Genomic DNA, 19,235 nt, shown 5'->3' on the forward strand with positions numbered 1-19,235 from the left:
TGTTAAAAGTGAAATAGAAACCTGTGTGTGCTATGAACGAAGCGCCATTTCATCAAAAAGTGAATTGCTCCTTTTTCTATAATGTAAGCTCATATTTTTTAATAAAGTAATATAATAGTTCAGTGGCTTTGCTCAGGTCTGTTGACACTTCTGTAAAACAGATGCTTCGCCGGTACCATCGTTTGCCCACAATTGAGCTAAAAAAAATAAAAATGTAGGTTCAATGTCAGATTTATCGTGTCATAAAAGTCTTGAATGATGAATAAACGAAGCGCCTTGCCGTGGGCATACCAAGAGTAATTTTCGTCTCAGTATAAACATAGCTATCACAGTAAATATCAAATCAGTGTACCAGCACACTCTGAATGTCTTTAGTACTTTGGGCAGTTATAATGTCGGTAATCATTTTATCTGCTGAACATTTTCAATGTGATTCTTTCCAGACACTAAATTATATTCCCAATCGACAATGTTAGCACCAGAACTCGCAACATGTCTTGTAGGGCGTAACTTTCTGTTATTCAGTCGATATATGTACCTTATATGCTAAATGAGTCTAGTTACTAGGTACAGCACATTGTTTTTGACAGTAGGTTATTAATTAGGAGGATAATATTACATTGTTGTATTAGTGAAAAAGCACCAAGTTAAGTGTGTTTTTCTTGCTGTATATCTGAGGTCTACAAAATGTTACTAACTTAATGCGGCGATCTAATCATAATAAGATCTCTTAAACTTTTGGCACCTCCTTATGTATATTATATATATATATATATATATATATATATATATATATATATATATATATATATATATATATATATATATATATATATATATATATATATATATATATATATATATATATATATATATATATATATATATATATATATATATATATATATATATATATATATATATATATATATATATATATAGGTTATTTTCATAAATGCTTGTTTTTCTTTGGAAATTTGGTTAATTTCTATAAAGATATTTTAATAAAGAAATTTCTGAAAGCGTAACTTGGACGTCAAAGGAGGTAGTTTTGCTTACCATCATTCCTAAATGAAAGGTTAATCATATCTCGATTATTATATCGAATTAACTGAAAGTTACTCATAGCAAGATACCCCACAATATACTCCACAGTCTAAAACAGTAGGCATAATATATATATAAGCATAATAAAATGAAATTTATGAAGACTGAAACTATAGAAAAAAAACTATAGATAGAGATATATATCCACAGTTACTGTGTTAGGTGAAACACTCATTGCACTTCTTTATTACTACATGTCATTTCACATATATGCATTTTCAAAGCTTATTCTTACTTTTTGGACCAATTTTTTATCTACATTATATTGGTATACTGATATTTGTTGAAGAACGAAGGTGATTGTGCAGAGAAAAAAAAAATGGATGCTCATTCTCTTTTTAATGATATGCTTCAATCCATTTTATCATTAATATATCTGGTGTAAAGAAGGTTATTAATCAGTATCTCTTTTCAGAGTCATCACAAAAGTTTATTACTTTTCGAATTCATAAAGAGCCTTTCTAGTAACAAAAGCGCGTCTACCTTAGCTGGGAGTAAATGAAACGTGAAACAAATAAAAACGTTGAAAATATATCTACTGAATAGACCATGAGACGCCATATACGACAAGCTTTATCCCCTGTATAAGTATACGTTACATATTGCTGGAAGAGTGATTTATTGTCTAATTCTAATGAAGAATACTAAATATAAACCTAAGTGACAAAAGCTGATCTTCCGGCAATGACGTAATCACAGTATCGTTTTACAATTCGTGCTCTGATACTGATACTTATTCGATTCGTCCAATCAGCTTTAAGTTAATACATGTACATATTTGTTGAGACTATGTTATTTAGTCTATATTAAAGACATCACATCATCCAACGCTATCATTCTTAACTTCAAAACTTAACGGAGAACATCAATGACAAGTAGAGCGGTCAACTTAGAGCACAATGAAGAGAAAGAAATGTTTTCAGCTTTTCCATTTGGCACTAATCCTCATCGATATGACGGATGCCGGAAGTAAGTATATATTTTTACATGATAGTAAGAGTTATGGATTCCATTTTCTTTCTATAATTATCAATAACAATATGTTGAGTCTTTTAATGTCCCCCCTGGGGTTGTCAGGCTGTCTTGGCTGAGGGGTTTGGGCATACATAAAGTACATCCTATTCTGTTTTAAAGTTTGTTTCTGTTCGGTTCACTATGTAGACTTCCACTTTTCTATATCACATCATTCTTAGACATACTGCTGCAGGTTTGAAGTTTTTATAATGGCTTATTTTTGCAACCTTGTGAATTAAGAGCAACGTGAGCAAGGCAACTTTCAGCAAATTTAGTAAATTTCGAGCTAGGGTTCTTCAAGATTAATTCACTTTTATGGGTACTCGAGCTGCTCGAATTTTAACATAATTAGCCCTCCATTATACCTACATATATCTCCGTCTAGATAACAGAAAATTGATTGGAAAATATCAACTGTTGGCGGGCTGACCTATTTTATTACTAACATCTGTATGTCTACTTGGAATTTTCGTGATATTATAGTCACACCAGTTTGTATCTAGGAATTTGCTTTTCATTGTTCCTAGGGCTATTGATATATGACAATCTTATGTTACTTAATGGCCGAGTTCTGAGTGTTTCAACACCCTTTGATCTGTAAAAAAATATAATACCGTAGTTTACCGCAGGCCGCGTACGATATTCGGTGTGTTAAAGTTAAAAGTTGATTTATTTTAATCGTAGACTTATTCGAAATTTTAGTTCAGAATCAAGGCTAATGCTAACGTTAGGCTAACTGTTATCGCGTAACAAGTTAGGCAGGCTATCTAACAAATCGATTCATCTTTCTTTCAAAAAAAGACAACCTTTTGCTATTTTCAAATGTTTGAAGAATTCATATATTCCTAATTTTGTGTCTTGGTTTAATTTACGCAGTCGTTTCACAAACACATTATTAGTATTGGACTGACCGATTACGTAATACGTTTTGTGAGAACTTAAGCCTAGTTCTAGATATTTTTACCAGGAAATCAATGTCACAAAACTGCCATATGGATTAGTTGTCTAAAGTTATACCACATAAGTGGCCATCATATATACTGTACCGAGACGATTTTCTTCACTCTCAGTAGGCTACAGTCAATTCAACATGTACAGAAGCATATATGGACTGCGATTTGCAGTACGAGAATTGCAACCAGTAACTTAATTGATGCTTTGATGATTTCAGTATTGCTTATCTATACCATCCAGTTTATATAAGCTTTACTTATTTACTTCTTTTGTAATGAATTCCATATTTATAAACATTACTTCACACTTAACCATTTTAATAAATCTTAAGCATTTGTTTTTTTCAGTTCTGTTTTTTTTTTTTGCGTTTCGTTTTGTCTTGTCTTGTCTTATCTTGTCTTGTTTTTAGCATAATTTATTTTTGTTGCTGAGTATTTTTGAACGCTTGTATACATGTAGTTGTTTCTGATGTTTGTTTCTTCTTTTTTCTTATTCATAGAATTGTGTGATTTTGCTGAGAAATTTCCATGTAAAGGAAGCCATTGTTTACCTTCACCTTGTACAAGTAAGTAACAAGTAAACAGAACACAGAATGTTGTAAAATTATTATTTTTATGTTGTAAGAAGATTTAAACATGCCACAAAATTGATGTTTTTCATGTGCCTGTGATGTATGTGTTTTCAAACTTGACGTCTTCCTAGCTCGTTTAATTTTTTCATTCAAACCAAAAATAATGATACAAAATACCACTGTTGAGAGACAGCATTTAATATCGGTATGTTTTGGTTCGTTATAGAAATTGACAGTATTTTCTCTTGATGATCTGAGTGCATGATTTCACTAGTTAAACTTTATATCACAAATTTCTTTCACTAAATACATTTCATCCTTCTCACTTCAATTTGAAATATTCTTTCATTTATTATTATTTTCTTCTTGGGGGGGGGGGGGTTTGCAAATATAAATTATAGGTCTATGAGATATCGCCCCCATTAAACTTGCTAGTATGATTATACAATTTTCGCATTATTAGCAACATTCTGTCTATAAGGACAGCCTTTTTAAGCATCCGCTCATCTTCATTTTGGTCTGTTAAGATAACATCATGACGAAACGAAGACCACTAGATCTGTAAATTATGATACACGGACATATTATTATCTGGTTAGAGGGGAATACGTTATCTATTTAGCTGTTAATTTATTTGTGTTGTTAATGATATTCTTATTTTACACCATCTTATACCACTTTCTTACGAAACAAGATATGTCTATAGTCCAAACTGTAGTGCAAAATAAACAGAAAGAGGACTTCATTCAAGACAATTCTATTTCCATTTAATTCATCCGTCTTTACAGTATTACTATTAATACAAAATTGTCCATAAACATCCTTCCTATACTGTTTTCTAGGTAAGACAACGCAAGAATCAAAGGAACCAACTACTGCAGTCACTACTGAACCACAAGGCACGACTCTAGGTAAGTCACGTAGCATATCAAGCGCTATACTCATATCATGTGATAATAGAAGAAATCACATTAATTATGCATTATTACATTTTTCATAAACATCCTTCTTATACATTTTTAGGTAAGACAATTCAAGAAACAAAGGAACCAACTACTGCAGTCACTACTGAACCACAAGGCACGACTCTAGGTAAGTCCCGTAGCATATCAAGCGCACTACCCATATCATGTGATAATAGAAGTAATCACATTAATTATGCATTATTAAATTGTTCATAAACATCCTTCCTATCCTTGTTTAGGTAAGACAGTGCAAGAATCAAAGGAACCAACTACTGCAGTCACTACTGAACCACAAGGCACGACTCTAGGTAAGTCACGTAGCATATCAAGCGCACCACTGATATCATGTGATAATAGAAGAAATCACATTAATTATGCATTATTAAATTGTTCATAAACATCCTTCCTATCCTTGTTTAGGTAAGACAGTGCAAGAAACAAAGGAACCAACTACTGCAGTCACTATTGAATCACAAGGCACGACTCTAGGTAAGTCACGTAGCATATCAAGCGCACCACTGATATCATGTGATAATAGAAGAAATCACATTAATTATGCATTAATGTGCTAAATGATTTAATTTAAATACTTTCTTGAAAGTCGCAATTAGCTTTCCGCCGTTAAGTTCATATTAGGATGTTACTACATGGAAATATGAAACAAAACATAATAGTCATGATATTTCAAAGCTAAACTGCTCTTATCTCCATGCAGGTTCTACGATATATCTGTGTCCTCCGAACATGATCTATGGAAACTGCACTTGTGAAGCAACATGTGAAGATCCCAAAGGAAAGTCTGCTTGTAACAGTACCTGTTTGGGTAGCACGGGCTGTATCTGCAAAGCTGGATTAATGCTGAATGGAAGTGACTGTATCAGTGCGAGTAGATGCAGCTGTTTCGTTGCAGAGGCCAACTTGGTTATATCGGTGAGTTTTTGTGACATCTATTTATATGTCAGATGACATTTCTAATGGATATTTGATCACAGAATTGTATCTGACAACAATTTTTGTTCTTCCAACTTAAAAGTTTACATTTGATCTGTTTTAGAATGGAGAAACATACGTTAACGATAACTGCACCCAGAAGTGTTCCTGTAGCAATAACCGACTGACCTGTGAAGACTACAGCTGTAGTACTAATGCCGTGTGTGATGTCGAGAATGAAGTACGACAGTGTTATTGTAATGAGGGATACGAAGGTGACGGTGAAACTTGTGTATCCTTGTCGTTTAGAGACTGCCAGGATGTTTATGACGCTGGACATACACAAGATGGCGTTTATACAATCATGCCTACTGGATGGCCTGGTTCACCATTCAACGTATCTTGCAAAATGGAAAACGGTGGAGGATGGACCGTAAGTCTTGGTTGAAACAATATGAATATTTCAAGTATGTTTCTGTGACTTGTTTTGATTAAGTCTATTGTTGACGGCCATGCAAGTCCCAGTTTCTGTTTTCGGTTTGGTTGCACTTTTATAATTCCTTACCAGGTATTGAGTGTATCAAAAATACTTTAGTGGAAGAAAAGTGTGACAACACGAAAAATTCCCACCCCCTAAAGAAAACAAAAACAAAGAAACGTCCTACATTTATCTTACTGAAATAGTATTCTATTAATATATTCGTGCGGTGTTTCTAAAATTAAGTTTGTCTGTTAGCATGCTTCACGACTCTCATCATTATCTTTCTTTCATTATATTTAATCGCTATCTTTTCAGGTGTTTCAACGTCGTACCGATGGCTCTACGAGTTTTTATCAAAACTGGACTGCGTACAAAGACGGGTTTGGTGACAGCAGAAACTTATGGCTAGGAAATGAAAAGCTTCATTACTTGACGAACCAGAGAAACTACACGCTTCGCTTTGACATCACTACTTCTAGTGGATCGACTGAATATGCTGAGTATACAGAATTTCAAATCGAGTCTGAAAGCAGCAACTACACAATGAATAAACTGGGCACTCACAGTGGAAGTACAGGTTTGTTACATATTTGATGTTTGCGCCTTGCCTTGGGTAATAGGTCAAGGTGTAGTTACTACCAGTATGTTCACAATATACTTTATGAGTAAATGTTCGTCGTGGTTTCAACAAATCTTGATGTTAAAAATTACCTACAAAATCTGCTTTAAGTACACTGGATCAGGAACCCTTACAAAGAGGGTTTGGTGTAATGCCGCCCCCCCCCCTCCTTCACAATTCACGCACACAGTTTGTACGGTTGTATAGACGAGATAATTATCAAGTTTATAATCCATTTCTGGGTATGTATTTGATAAATGGCACGCATTATTAGAAAAAAATACAGATTGAAACAGAAAAAAAGTAAAGAAATAATACCGCGAATATTCATCCATCTAAATTAGTTGCAATTGATGCGAAGAACCATCCTTACATTCGCCAGTTTTGGTGATGTAATATTGGAAGAGCAAAGAAGGTTTTGTCCCGAACGGGATTTGAGCCAGTGATCTGAACAGTTGCAAAAATTCTCGTCCCATCTGGACCCGATACTTTATAGAAACAGTACAGTGTTAGATATTTACCGTATCAGGCGTATCAGCTGGATACCGTTGGTATCATTTACAAAGCATTGAAGTAGTCTGACTAGCCGATGAATGAGAATATATGCTGAATGAGCAAGCACCAGTCTAAGAACAGAAAATATTATCGAAGAAAAATGCGACCATATATCTTCACAGAACCATTAACAGAGAATACATATTGAGGGTTCCAGTAAACACATACTACTAACAGAATAATGTTTCTTACAAGATCTGCGAAACAATTATACCAAGAAGAGTCACACACCGTGTTTGAAGACAAAGACGACCCGAGACATAGATAAAATTGCAATGTGAAAATAATAACTAAAAACTAGTTAATGGAACGCCCAGTTTTTAGTTCTCCTTTAAAACCAAGTACAATATTTACTAATTTAATCATAATATTTAATATCATTATACAATAATGTCTTGTAGAAAAGCATAATTTAATTATATTATATACATCAGTTAATTTTTAATCCAGATCACCTCCATTAGTGAGGAACCTAATTACAATAAGAAATAAATCAGCACATAAAATACATAATCATTACGGAATTATCACATTAACAATGAATGTTGAATCTCTCTCAATGTAAATCAACCCCCCCCCCCTTATCCTAATTCCAGTATACTGTAAAACTTATTTTATGTCCCAACAAAAGTGTCCAATATAACAGGATACTTATACGCTATTGTTTAATGACCAAGTATTAACCACTGATGGTTCTTGCTGTTTTCCTTCACAGGTCATTCTCTCTCTCATAACAAAGGAAAAAAATTCAGCACGCATGACCGAGACAATGACGCATGTGGTAGATTCAACTGTGTAGAGAAACACAGAAGCGGCTGGTGGCACTCGAATGCTTGGTGCTCTACTTGTCATAGTTATAGCTCTTGCCATCGTTTCCAATACAGCAGAAGCTGCAAGTCATATTGTACTTATTACAACCTCAACGGTGTCTACAATGGAGGCAACGGGGAAATGATTTACTCTCAGTATAATACTTACTGCAACGTCCAATATGTTGAGATGAAAATTCGACCAACCTATTGATTTGATGAACAATATGACTGTGAAACTGAGCATTTTACGAAACATTTTACGTAATAATTCAGAAGTTATAATTAAGTCTGACCAAACGGAGCCTGGTTGGAATATACTTTATGGATAAGAACATAAGAAAACATTAAACCTTCAAATTGAAACATTCACTAACAAATTTATTGTTCGAAATGGAATGACAACTTGAAAAATCGGAGCAAAGACAAATATAACATGCATTGCTCTATACTGGTGAGTAGGCATCACTATAAAAATAATTACGAGACATCAACAATACTTAAAAAAAAGAATAAATAAAGTAATAAAAAATATTTAAAAAACGTTTCGAGTTTATAATTAAATTGTAAAAGTTTGTAAAGACGGAACCAAAGACACTAGTCGTACACACCATCCACACCGAAATTCATAAATAGTTATTAGCATAACATTGCGTGTAGACCTTATACTATTGACATAAGGTGTAGTCTTAAATGTGTCACATAACTCACCTTTTTTTCGTTTATTTGATACACCAGAACCCCCCCCCCCTCCCACCCCTATACATGATTAAATGAAATAACAATTTATGTTAAAAATTGAAACATTACTTAACAACGTCAGAATAAAGGCGAAAGTGTATGAACTTACATAATTGGTACTGTTGTGTTTTCTATATCAAAATTCATTCGAAATACAGTTTATCAAGTACACATGTCTGTTGTAATACGAGATCCACGTAGTATGTACTAATATGTGAGTTAAACTGACCCTACTTAAGCTTGTTTGCACGCCTGGAAAACAATAGCAGAGAATGTTGGTATTCGACAATTGTGTTCTCTGCCATTAAAAGGAGACTGAAAGAGGGTCTATTGAGCAATCGTCGGCTGAAGCACTCATTAAGAACTTTTCTCACCACCCTTATCAAAATACAACAAAATCGTTTCTGATTATGTTACTATTTCAACAATTAGCCTTTGGTTCTTCAGGCTCTAATAAAATGCCTCAGTATTGTTTGAATATATAGATATAGTTTCAGTGGTAATTTTATTTGGTATTATATTGGTACAAGTATGGTCAATATTTTCTACGCTGGTATTAATATATAGTATGAAATATTTGTCTATACTGATCTGATATTTCAAATCAATTTAAAAGTAACATGATATTTTATTATTTTTTTTGTAACTTTAGGTATGTTATCTTGTCTTGACTAATTCTTTTGTCTATATTTTTCAACACATATTTGGAGAAAAATGATTCATAAGTATTGCACTTCAGTTTTTTCTCCTTTTCCACACATTAGATCTTTGGTAGTGTTCATTGAATTATATATAATACCATGATGATTTGATTTCATGTATATGAATTCTTGTTTAAAATGTACTTATCTTTTGTGTTGGAAATAAACAGTTTCATTGTCATTGTCATATTCTCCATTTAAAATAATATTCAGTGCGTTCCACCTATGCATCAGTAATATCTATATACGTTGCGAAAAGTACCGTAGTAGCGGTGTAGTGAATTCCAGCAATATTATGCCTAATCCAAAAACTGAGATAATGTCAGTTCAAGGAAATATGATGAAAGTGAATAACCTATTGCAATTTTTATATTAAAATTTACTTAAAGAAGGTCTCTCGTGATCGAAATCGGTGGCGCTATCATATTTATAAAAGTTTACCGATATAAGCAAACAATGAAAGCTCCATCTATTCAGCTTTGTTTGCAAAAGTTTTGTCATAACCTTTGAACCTGTGGATATGGGAGGGGGGGGGGAGCCTTCTGACTCAATACTTTTCAACACATCGTCGTGCGACCGCTACGGCGTGTACAAAGCTTCCTGTACATGTATATTCGTATGTGTGCTCAATGTAATAAGAAGCTATTGAAAATTACGCCGGGCGATTTGCTGACCCTCAAGATTATTTTATTTGCGCAACCCAGCTGTCCTTACAATGTCAGCCACGCCATCATAAACTGAATTATCGAGTGAGAGATTTACAACTACAACTGACCCTGTAGTTTGTGGTTGCCGGTGTAGCAGTACAAACTGTCGCAAATATTCCATATTCAGTATAAACTGTCCCAGTCCCACTGGGACAGTTTATACTGAATTTACCAGTACATTTAGTCTCCCGGACCTTTTGTACAAGGCCAGTTGGTACAGACTGTCTCCCGGGGCAGTTTATGCTATGATGAAACGAGGGGGGACATTATTTGTTGGTCGCATATTTTGTTGTAAATTGTGTCCCCCTGAACACTATGTCCGCATTAGCATGTACGTTCGAGTAGCAAAAATTTAATTAGTAATGGACTCTGGCAGTATCCGTATTATTAGCAAACTGTCGCATTTCGGCCTCCGTATATTTAGCAGTAAAGTCGTGCGACAACTAAAAATGGAAAAGCTAACAGAAAACGCGAGACAAATTGCGGATATTCTAAGAGATGAGAGCTATCCAAGTGGGTTTACAAGAATAAAACAGAGAAGGATCTAACGGAGACAGAGTAAGTCTTTCAGACTGGCTGAAAATGGAACTCTTGCGTACCGAAATTGAAGGAAAGTTTTGCTATCTAGGGCTTCTCAACTCGCCCAAATCGAGGCAGCTCATACTGACTAGTGACATCTATAAGGTAATGTCTGTAACTTACAGTATAGGATTCACAATATGGTATTGGTTGTTAAATGGCGAACGGCCATTCCACAGTTAAACTATAACCAGGTCTCTAGGACTGATTGGTGCACAAATCATGATATTCTTTTACCACGTTTGGTTAGTTGTAAAAACTCATTCGCAAAAGTCAAGCAATTGCTTATGCAACATTATAATCAGTTGTATGCTTTAGCAAAGTTGTAAGTGCATGAACAAAGTTATTAGGGCCTATTTCTTTTCGTTTTGTTTACCCAATTGTCTTAACAAATTTGTGTGAAAATTATTATAAATTTCTACCTTTTATCGCCCTGCCTATCATAAAAGATAACAACAGATCACTAAAGCTTACAGAGCTAGTCTGGTTTGCATGCATGGGACACTATAAAATGCTATTATTGGACTATAGCATATAGCCTAGCCTACTTCTAGAGGAAAGTGGCACTAATACTGTACAGGTACATAACAAATTCACGTTCATTAATTTTGGTTGGTAAGAACAGATATTGAAGGCCTGATAGTACCTTTTTAGGTGTGGCATATTCTCTACACGCCAAACCTCACTGCAGAAGAAAACTCCTTAAATATCTATAGACCCAAATAGTGGCCATGCAATATGTACAATAATGGGAATATTCCATTTCAAACACCGATATAGAGTTGTAATTCAATTTTAAGGCACTTCAGCTAGAACTACCAATCCTGCAGCCCATATATTTGTGTGTGTTTGTTTGTTTGTTTTTTTTTGGGGGGGGGGGGGTTGGCAAAAAAACATGATATCTCCTTGATCATGAATTTTCTTATCTCTTTGAAGGTGTTCATCTTTGCATAGATAAACCAGACAACAGACTATGTCTAGATTCTATTGGAAAACTATCAACGTTGATGTAACAAGTTATGTTCAACAGGATGTCAAAGCGTCATTGTCCTGTAGACCTACGAACAAGTCTCCATAGCATTCCTGTAACTGGATTATGGAAACAGGTAAATTCTCAATCTGTTTTAATTGCACAGGATGTCCGCAGTATGCAGTGAAGGCTTAGTTTAGTTAATGTCACTCTTTCTGGACAAATTAAACATTTATATACAAGTTTAAAGGTAGTCTGTATTGGCCCTAAATTTTGGCCACTTTAATTGCTAGAAGTTTTCAAAAAGTACTTTCCTGGGGGTAATAACCCTTTAAATTGTGCTCAGACATTCTAAATGATGACACGAGATGATTGAATGTCCCAGTGAGGTAAATTTCCTCCAGGGAAATAAACATACTTACAGAATTTTGTCCATAGTGAAAATTTGGCATATTTAGGGCCTATACAGCAAACCTTTAAGCCACACTCTGGCCTAACTGCAGAGCAACCATCAATATAGGCATATAATTGTAAGTTGCAAAAAGTGGCGTATCATTTTTCTGGTTTAGTGGTTGAAGCAATTGTAAATATATGGTACAGTATGGTGTAAGTTACATTTTCATGTTTGCAAGGTAAAAATAATTGGCCTAAATCCACCAACACCCTGTTTCGATCAGATATCCCACTGTTTTAATCGAGATCTGTGTACAGAATGAAGCAATGGAATAGAACAACAGTCAAGGCAAAGCCTGCAACTTGTAAAAAAAAATTAAATTAGCACCTAAATGCTGTCTTCTTTCTTAACAGGTTGGTGTTGATCTTATTGGTCCTCTACCAGTGACAGCTGCCGAGCGACTGTACATGATAACACTGTCTGACTTCTATTCAAAGTGGCCTGAGACTAAGGCAGTGCCTGACAAGACTGCAGCATCAACTTCTTATTTCATTACTGATGTGATGATGAGGTAAGCATGTCTTAAAAAGTGAATAACTTTCTGTAGTTAGTTCCAATATGAATGGCATCATATCTGTTATTTGTACAATGCAAATAACTTGTAGTGCATGGCAGAATGCTGTGTTTGAGTATAACTTATTTCCAAATAGGTATTAAGCATACAGAAAGGTCACGAAGGTAGGTGAGAACCGAGAAAGTGTACTGTAAATCTTTGCAGGTTAAGTCCCCATTAACAAGTTTATGTAAGTAGTTTTTGTTCCTATATTTACTTGCAAAGGTTCCACCTCTGGTTCTTAAGTAGCATATAGCCTGACAATTGTCGTCATTTGATTTACATCCCCAAGAAGTGATTTTGGCTGGACATGTTTGACTGCAGCAGACACAGTTTATTTGTTCAAACAAATGATGAGTAAATAATTAAGACCACATTCTACAGCTAGACACCACCTATTGTGTGTTGTGTTGGACAGTTTGATATTGTAACCACGGGGAACTTTTCTGTTTAGAAAGTGTGAACTTATTACTAATTGGCTGTTTTGACAGGAACTTCGACAAGATAAGAGAGATAATGTATCAACTGAGTTTTGGTACCATTTCTCTGTTAGGTCCATTGTGGAAAATTGCTAAATGTGTTTGTGTGTGTGGTGGGGGATATTTCCTGAAACCTGGGAGAGGGACCCCTTTTTCTTTGGCAAAATAAGGCAATGTTTAGGTCTCTTGATGCAAAATGATGTATAATAGTACATTTTACCATAATAATGGTTAGCTAGCATTATTTGTTTTTGCATTTGGGTCATACAGAGGGTGTTTTGAACCCCCATGGATCCTGATTCAGGACAATTAATGTTTGATCGGCATTAAACAGTCATACCATGCACACATACATCAATAGAGCACCAAAAGTCATCAAACTTCTGTTGTATCCTAGCTTAATCTAATTTGATAAATTTCTGATATTAAATTTAATTAATATGTCACAAATGTTGTATTGGCTCATGTGGTTCAAACTTTTCAGGTTTGGTTACCGTAGTGAACTGTACAATAAAGCGCCAAAATTATGACATGCAATCTCCAATTAAAAAAATGGAGCCAGTAATCCCATAAACATGTAGGTGTCACAATAAAAGATCATCCAATTAACTCAATGCCTAAGCATAGTTCAGTTGTACACTATACAGTCTACACTTAATCAATATGGTGAATGTTAATTATCTTTGTAGTGGAGCTTACACATAACCTTTCAAGATGATAATTTATTTTATATATGACTTACAGTGTGGCATTCACTACTCATAATATTGCTTTCAACTTTTATTTTGCACAGATTTGGTTGTACTGATATCTCATATCTGACCACCAATGGAGGGAGTATGCATGAAGTTAACAGAAGACCCCAGAAGACATGTCTAGACAATTTTCTTGGCAGTTAAATTGTTACCGACAATAATCTTGTCTTTCACTCTAACATATCATGAGAGAAAAATTCGTCGGCTGCTATACGTTTAAGCAAAGTCAGGCCATTGACTTTTCACTGCCAGTCGTTCGGTGGAAATCCATATATTTGCAGTTCAAGTTGAAGGGTTGTGACGCTCGAAATTCTTTATCACCTCATTACTTCATTAAATAACAAATACGAAGGCGTGTTTCTTGGTTCTGGAAATTGTGTTCAAGATAAGTTCTCATAGTAAAACATATAACCGACCATATTCTGCTTCCTGTTGTAACTTTTGCTGTTATGGATTTCTGTGTAAGTCTTAACGAAAAACCCGTTGGATACATGAGAATCAGCTATTTTATTTGTAATTTACAATCAAGATTTAACTTTTGACGGTATCAAGTTGCACATTAAAGCATTTTATAGGTAATCCTACTGTTTGTGGAAAGCAGTTCAAGGGGGGAATTCTAATAGGGAAACTTCTGCATGGTTTTATTGAGGTCTTTACCAATCTCTAAAGAGGATGTTCTTCATGTGGATTATGAGAGTTTCAAGTACATATTGTTTGAAGAAGAGTGACAGTAGTATATCATTCTAATCAAGCAATACCTCCCTGCTTGAAGGATGCTCTAGAAAGCATGGATTATCTTTAGTTGCATCAGAGCTACAAAGGGAGAGTCATCATTCCAGTTAAATTTCCCCATGCAGGGGGTAGGAAGTGAGGGTGGGCACACAAAATCAGAGGGACATTTTCTCATTCCACAACCACCACTCGATATGCTATAAACCGATACACACCGGCCATATCACTTAAATATGATGTATGATGTGTTAGTATGTTATCAATACTATTTATTGAGATTCTTTATTGTTAACCGTGCTATAAAAAGATATGGGATGCCATTTTAAAAATAGTATGTACAGACAGTGCCCCCCCCCCCCGGCTCCTGGCTCCCTGATCCCATGTATAATAATTTTTTCACTCTTTGCCCAGTCTGATATAGATTCAGAATATTGTGTTTGTGCATGACTATCATCCAATTTCATGTTTTGATTTTTACTATATTAACTTTCTTTAAACAAACTTTTCTCTACAAGAATGACATATTTAAAGTGTGAGAAACATGATGAGACAAAAAATCTAGCATATTGCATCCTGCTCTGTCCTATTTGCTTTATTCTTTCCCTTGTTTGGCTTTGTTTTGTTTCCTGTATGTTTTGCAGCTCTTTTGAAGAGGATATCGTTCTAATATATCTTTTCTAATTTGAACCACTTTTGTCCAATAAGAAACCTTCATAATAAGAAACAACGAACCTTTATCACTGGAATTGCCTGGAATGCCATTTGTCTATACAAATGAAGATTTGCTTCGCGCATGGCCATCACAACAGGCTTAGGGGGCAGGGGGTGGGGAAATGGCCTTCCACCCTGTTGAGAGGGAGAAAACCTTGACTCGACGATTGAGTGACAAAAATAAGGAAGGGTAAAAAAGTAAACAAAATAGTAATGAAAGTCAATAAATAGGTGTCAAGCCCATACGGAGAGGGTTGGGGCAGTGTTGACATTTTCAAGGTCAGAGAAGTATCTTCCAGCTACTTCATGGTTGTTATTAGCAAACAAAAATATTTTGGAACTCATCACAGATAGGTCACAGACTTAAGAAGACCCCTCCCCAGGACACAAATTCGATAACTTACCATCCCAACTCCCCCCCCCCCCTTATCCTTGCACTCAAAATTATGTGTATGGGCCTGAGTTTTGTATACAACGTTGCCGATTTCGTTTAGGATGTAACTTGAAAACACCCTCGGTTCCCGTCCTATAATGAGCTTTACGCACGGATGAAATTTCATATTGGCTATGCAACTCTCGTAGACCCATGAAGTACAGTTACCATACTTGCCAAAACTTACCCACTGCGTGTTAGGGAAATACGGCAACAAATGAAGTTTGGACTCCTAAAGTTCGTAATATTTTACCTCTGCAATTATCATTTTTTGTTGTAGCTGTTGCATTCCCTATCCCGTACCCGCCCTCCGTTGGGGAGGAAGTTAGGTTTATACTATCTCTCCCTCTGTAAAGATGACTATGAACGCAATGTAGTTGCCGAATACAACAAGCAACATATACGGAGGATAACATAGCAGCAATCACAACAAAAACATGATTAACATCTTCTACAGACGGAAGACTTGTTTCTTTTTCTTCTTTTTTTCCCCGTTCTATTTTTTGTTTTGCAGCAACGCACAACGCCTCATTTATTTCCTGTAATATTTAACTCTGATGTATCTGCTCTAATTATTGATAATGAACTCAATTGCCTTTTGAATGTCGAAATGCTTAAATTTTATGCGGGACAAAATATGCTATGAAGTATTTGCGGACATTCTGTACCAGGACATTTCGTCCGGTGGGACTATATTTTCTGTGAGGTGGGACACAATTTTCAGCAGATAATGTCCGACCGGACTAAATATGCTGGTACAAAGTGTCCGCGGAGACACTTTGTACAGGGGACACTCTGTACTGTCACACCGGTCACCTTGCTCAAGGAAAGTGGACGAAGGGCTTGTCCAGCAAAGTAGATGAAAAGTCCTGTAGCGGTAGTTGTAGATGTGGACCCAATCGTAAGTCGTGCAGAAACCGTTATGAATCAATGAGTATATCGTGTATACCACTACTACTGTTTGCATGGTAGATAATCCCAACTTAGACCTGTTCTTGTTTGCCGAACAAAGAAATTAATAACATATTTTAAAATGAGGCTAGGTCAACCAGCTCTGGTCAAATGACGATCTAACTGCCTTCTTGCAATAGAAAATAATTCGGCGGACATTTTACAATCAGGAGTTACGGGCATCGAAGTTTACATACCTTTTACTGTTAGGCCTAAATCGGTAAGTCTTGCTCTCTGCACAATTAGGAAAACGGAAGTACTCCCAGATGGTACTAATTAGCATACACAGGGGCGGCGATTTGTTTCAAAATGGGGGGGGGGGGACATTCGCTTGGGTGCAGGATTATAGCAACTCATCCCCAAAATTGTTCGCGCACTTCGTGATATTTTGTACATATATATAATTTTTGGTGATATTGGGTAAAAAATTAGAAAGGAGCGTAGCGAGGAATTTGTCAAGGGAAGGGCGAATCTTTTAGGCAAACTATCTAAGCGTAGCGCCACTATGTATTGGCGCGTAAAAGAAAATTTTGACCGAAAATGCCTCCCAGATCGCTTGAAATGGCACTTCCCAGGCCTTGTAAGCTGCATCTATTTTCTATTTTGAAATTACCAGCGATATCATAAAAAATACAAACATTTTTCTCAAGGGGTCGCCCCCTTCACCCCACCCCTTGGTTATGCGCCTGCGGTTAGAAATCTTGTCGGAAACATGCCAAATGGTAACCCAGTGAACCCATATCGATGTGGATCATATACATGATTGTACGTACTTACACTCATACACAAGAGATGTACAGACATTATGATAATCATGAGTGACAACTTGCTATTCGGTCACATGTCACAGAAACGACCACGAAGTGTCATTTACCTCATGCAGCGTGTGTTGGATGAAGCTTTAGCCAGCGCCAAGTATGATTGGATAAATAATCTCACGCATTATTTCTATTTATAGCCACAAAAAAAACTATGCCACCAAATATTGGGGGGGGGGGTATTATATACTATATCCCCCACCTAAAATATTGGGGGGACATGTCCTCCCCGCCCCCCCAATGATCACCGCCCATGAGCACACAAACAAAAAAATAAACACCTTGCTCAAAAGCATACACAACGTCTGTCGACAAAATGTGCCTGTGTCAAGTTACATTAGTGTTTACAAATCAAATAACTGAAATGAAACAAAAAACTGTTAGCAATTAAACTGCGTTATCCACTAAAGAGGCTGAGATAGAGGCTGAGTAAGAGAATGTGTAAAAGTAAAGTGGACATGACATTTCGGTCCTAACAGAAACTTCTTCGGAGGCTGTATGACACTTGACACGCTCATCGCAGCTTTGCATTTGAAATTATTATTTAGGATTGAAGCCTGGACCTCTATTGACCTTCATACAGAAACCAACAGGTGTATTGTGCGTGATATTGAAGGCAGTGGATCTTCATACGAGGAAGAGCCGTATATAGAGAGAGTTGCGGCATGAGCGTTCTGAAATTTCAGGTCACATGATCAACTGCCATTTTGTTTCCAAATGTCTTGCCTCCATTCTACTACCACATCGTTTGCCAGTGTACTTTCAATAAATCTTTACGGATTAGAAATGACGGGATGTTGCGCCTTTGGTTACTAAAATAGGTCGGAGAAGGGATTTAGACTGTGCAGATTCCCTGCCAATGTCCAACGAAAGACATAGGAGAAAATAAAGTCAATCGCGTCGGATGGAAACCAACGTCCTCGTCGTATCTTTGTCACGTATGTATAGCCTACAGTAGGTACATGGGTTCCGCGTATGCATGAGTTCCGTGTAAGAATCGCCGTCTTTTGCTTGTAACTCCGAAGATCCAAAACAGAAACTCTTACCTTTTTTTGGTAAATCAATCACAAACAATAATGCTACTTTTCTAAAAGTTTGGTGGTAACGCACAATTCCGGTGATGAGAAATATATCAAATCCAAAACGGTTTTTTGTGCGATCAACGATATTGAACAGTAACTTGCATCTTTGTAAACATGTCATATTTTCACACTATAGTAAAACATCTCATCAGCACCATCGTTGCAACTATTTGATACGATCATATGAAGGCTCGTTGTGTTTTCCCTCCATTCTAACGGGTGTTTAATCCATCGATATCACTAACTTAAAAATATTTTGTTTAAAAAACCCGTTGCTTCGACCCGAGTTCCGCGTAAACTACCTCGTACTATGCAGGGGCGTATCCAGGATTTTCCAATAGGGGGGGCGCCAGGCATGAATGATCGCCGTCCTGGGGGATGGGTCTAAGGGGAGGGGTGTACAATTTTTGCTTTCGAAGAAGGGCTGAAATGCAAAATGGTGTCATATGCATGGGCGGCGATCCGTACTTCCGAGTGGGGGAGGGGGGGGATATGACCTTGTTGACTATCTAAGCGTAGCGCCACCATGGGTTGGCGCGAAGCGTACAAGAAAACCTCAAGAAA

At 36.1% G+C, this 19,235-nt stretch overlaps 1 protein-coding gene and 1 long non-coding RNA gene across 3 annotated transcripts; both read left to right on the forward strand.

Moving 5' to 3' along the window:
* The first annotated feature begins 1,939 nt into the window (after positions 1-1,939).
* On the forward strand, positions 1,940-9,626 carry LOC139973577 (microfibril-associated glycoprotein 4-like). Of its 2 annotated transcripts, XM_071980364.1 has the most exons (7): positions 1,940-2,076; positions 3,575-3,640; positions 4,489-4,557; positions 5,327-5,541; positions 5,666-5,974; positions 6,338-6,599; positions 7,912-9,623. In XM_071980364.1, exons 1-7 carry the CDS (start codon positions 2,007-2,009, stop codon positions 8,217-8,219), a joined length of 1,299 nt encoding a protein of 432 aa, XP_071836465.1. In that variant the 5' UTR covers positions 1,940-2,006; the 3' UTR covers positions 8,220-9,623. The 2 variants fall into 2 exon arrangements, with proteins under 2 accessions (XP_071836465.1, XP_071836466.1); XM_071980365.1 differs by lacking the exons at positions 1,940-2,076; positions 3,575-3,640; positions 4,489-4,557 and adding an exon at positions 4,770-4,919 and having other exon boundaries at positions 7,912-9,626.
* A 1,075-nt stretch (positions 9,627-10,701) lies between these two features.
* LOC139974047 (uncharacterized) lies at positions 10,702-15,252 on the forward strand. Its single transcript, XR_011795373.1, has 4 exons — positions 10,702-10,838; positions 11,670-11,839; positions 12,511-12,668; positions 13,983-15,252. It is a non-coding gene; the product is annotated as an uncharacterized lncRNA (long non-coding RNA).
* The last annotated feature ends 3,983 nt before the right edge of the window (positions 15,253-19,235 follow it).

Source organism: Apostichopus japonicus, chromosome 9 (assembly GCF_037975245.1).
Source record: "Apostichopus japonicus isolate 1M-3 chromosome 9, ASM3797524v1, whole genome shotgun sequence".
Lineage (NCBI taxonomy): Eukaryota > Metazoa > Echinodermata > Holothuroidea > Aspidochirotida > Stichopodidae > Apostichopus > Apostichopus japonicus.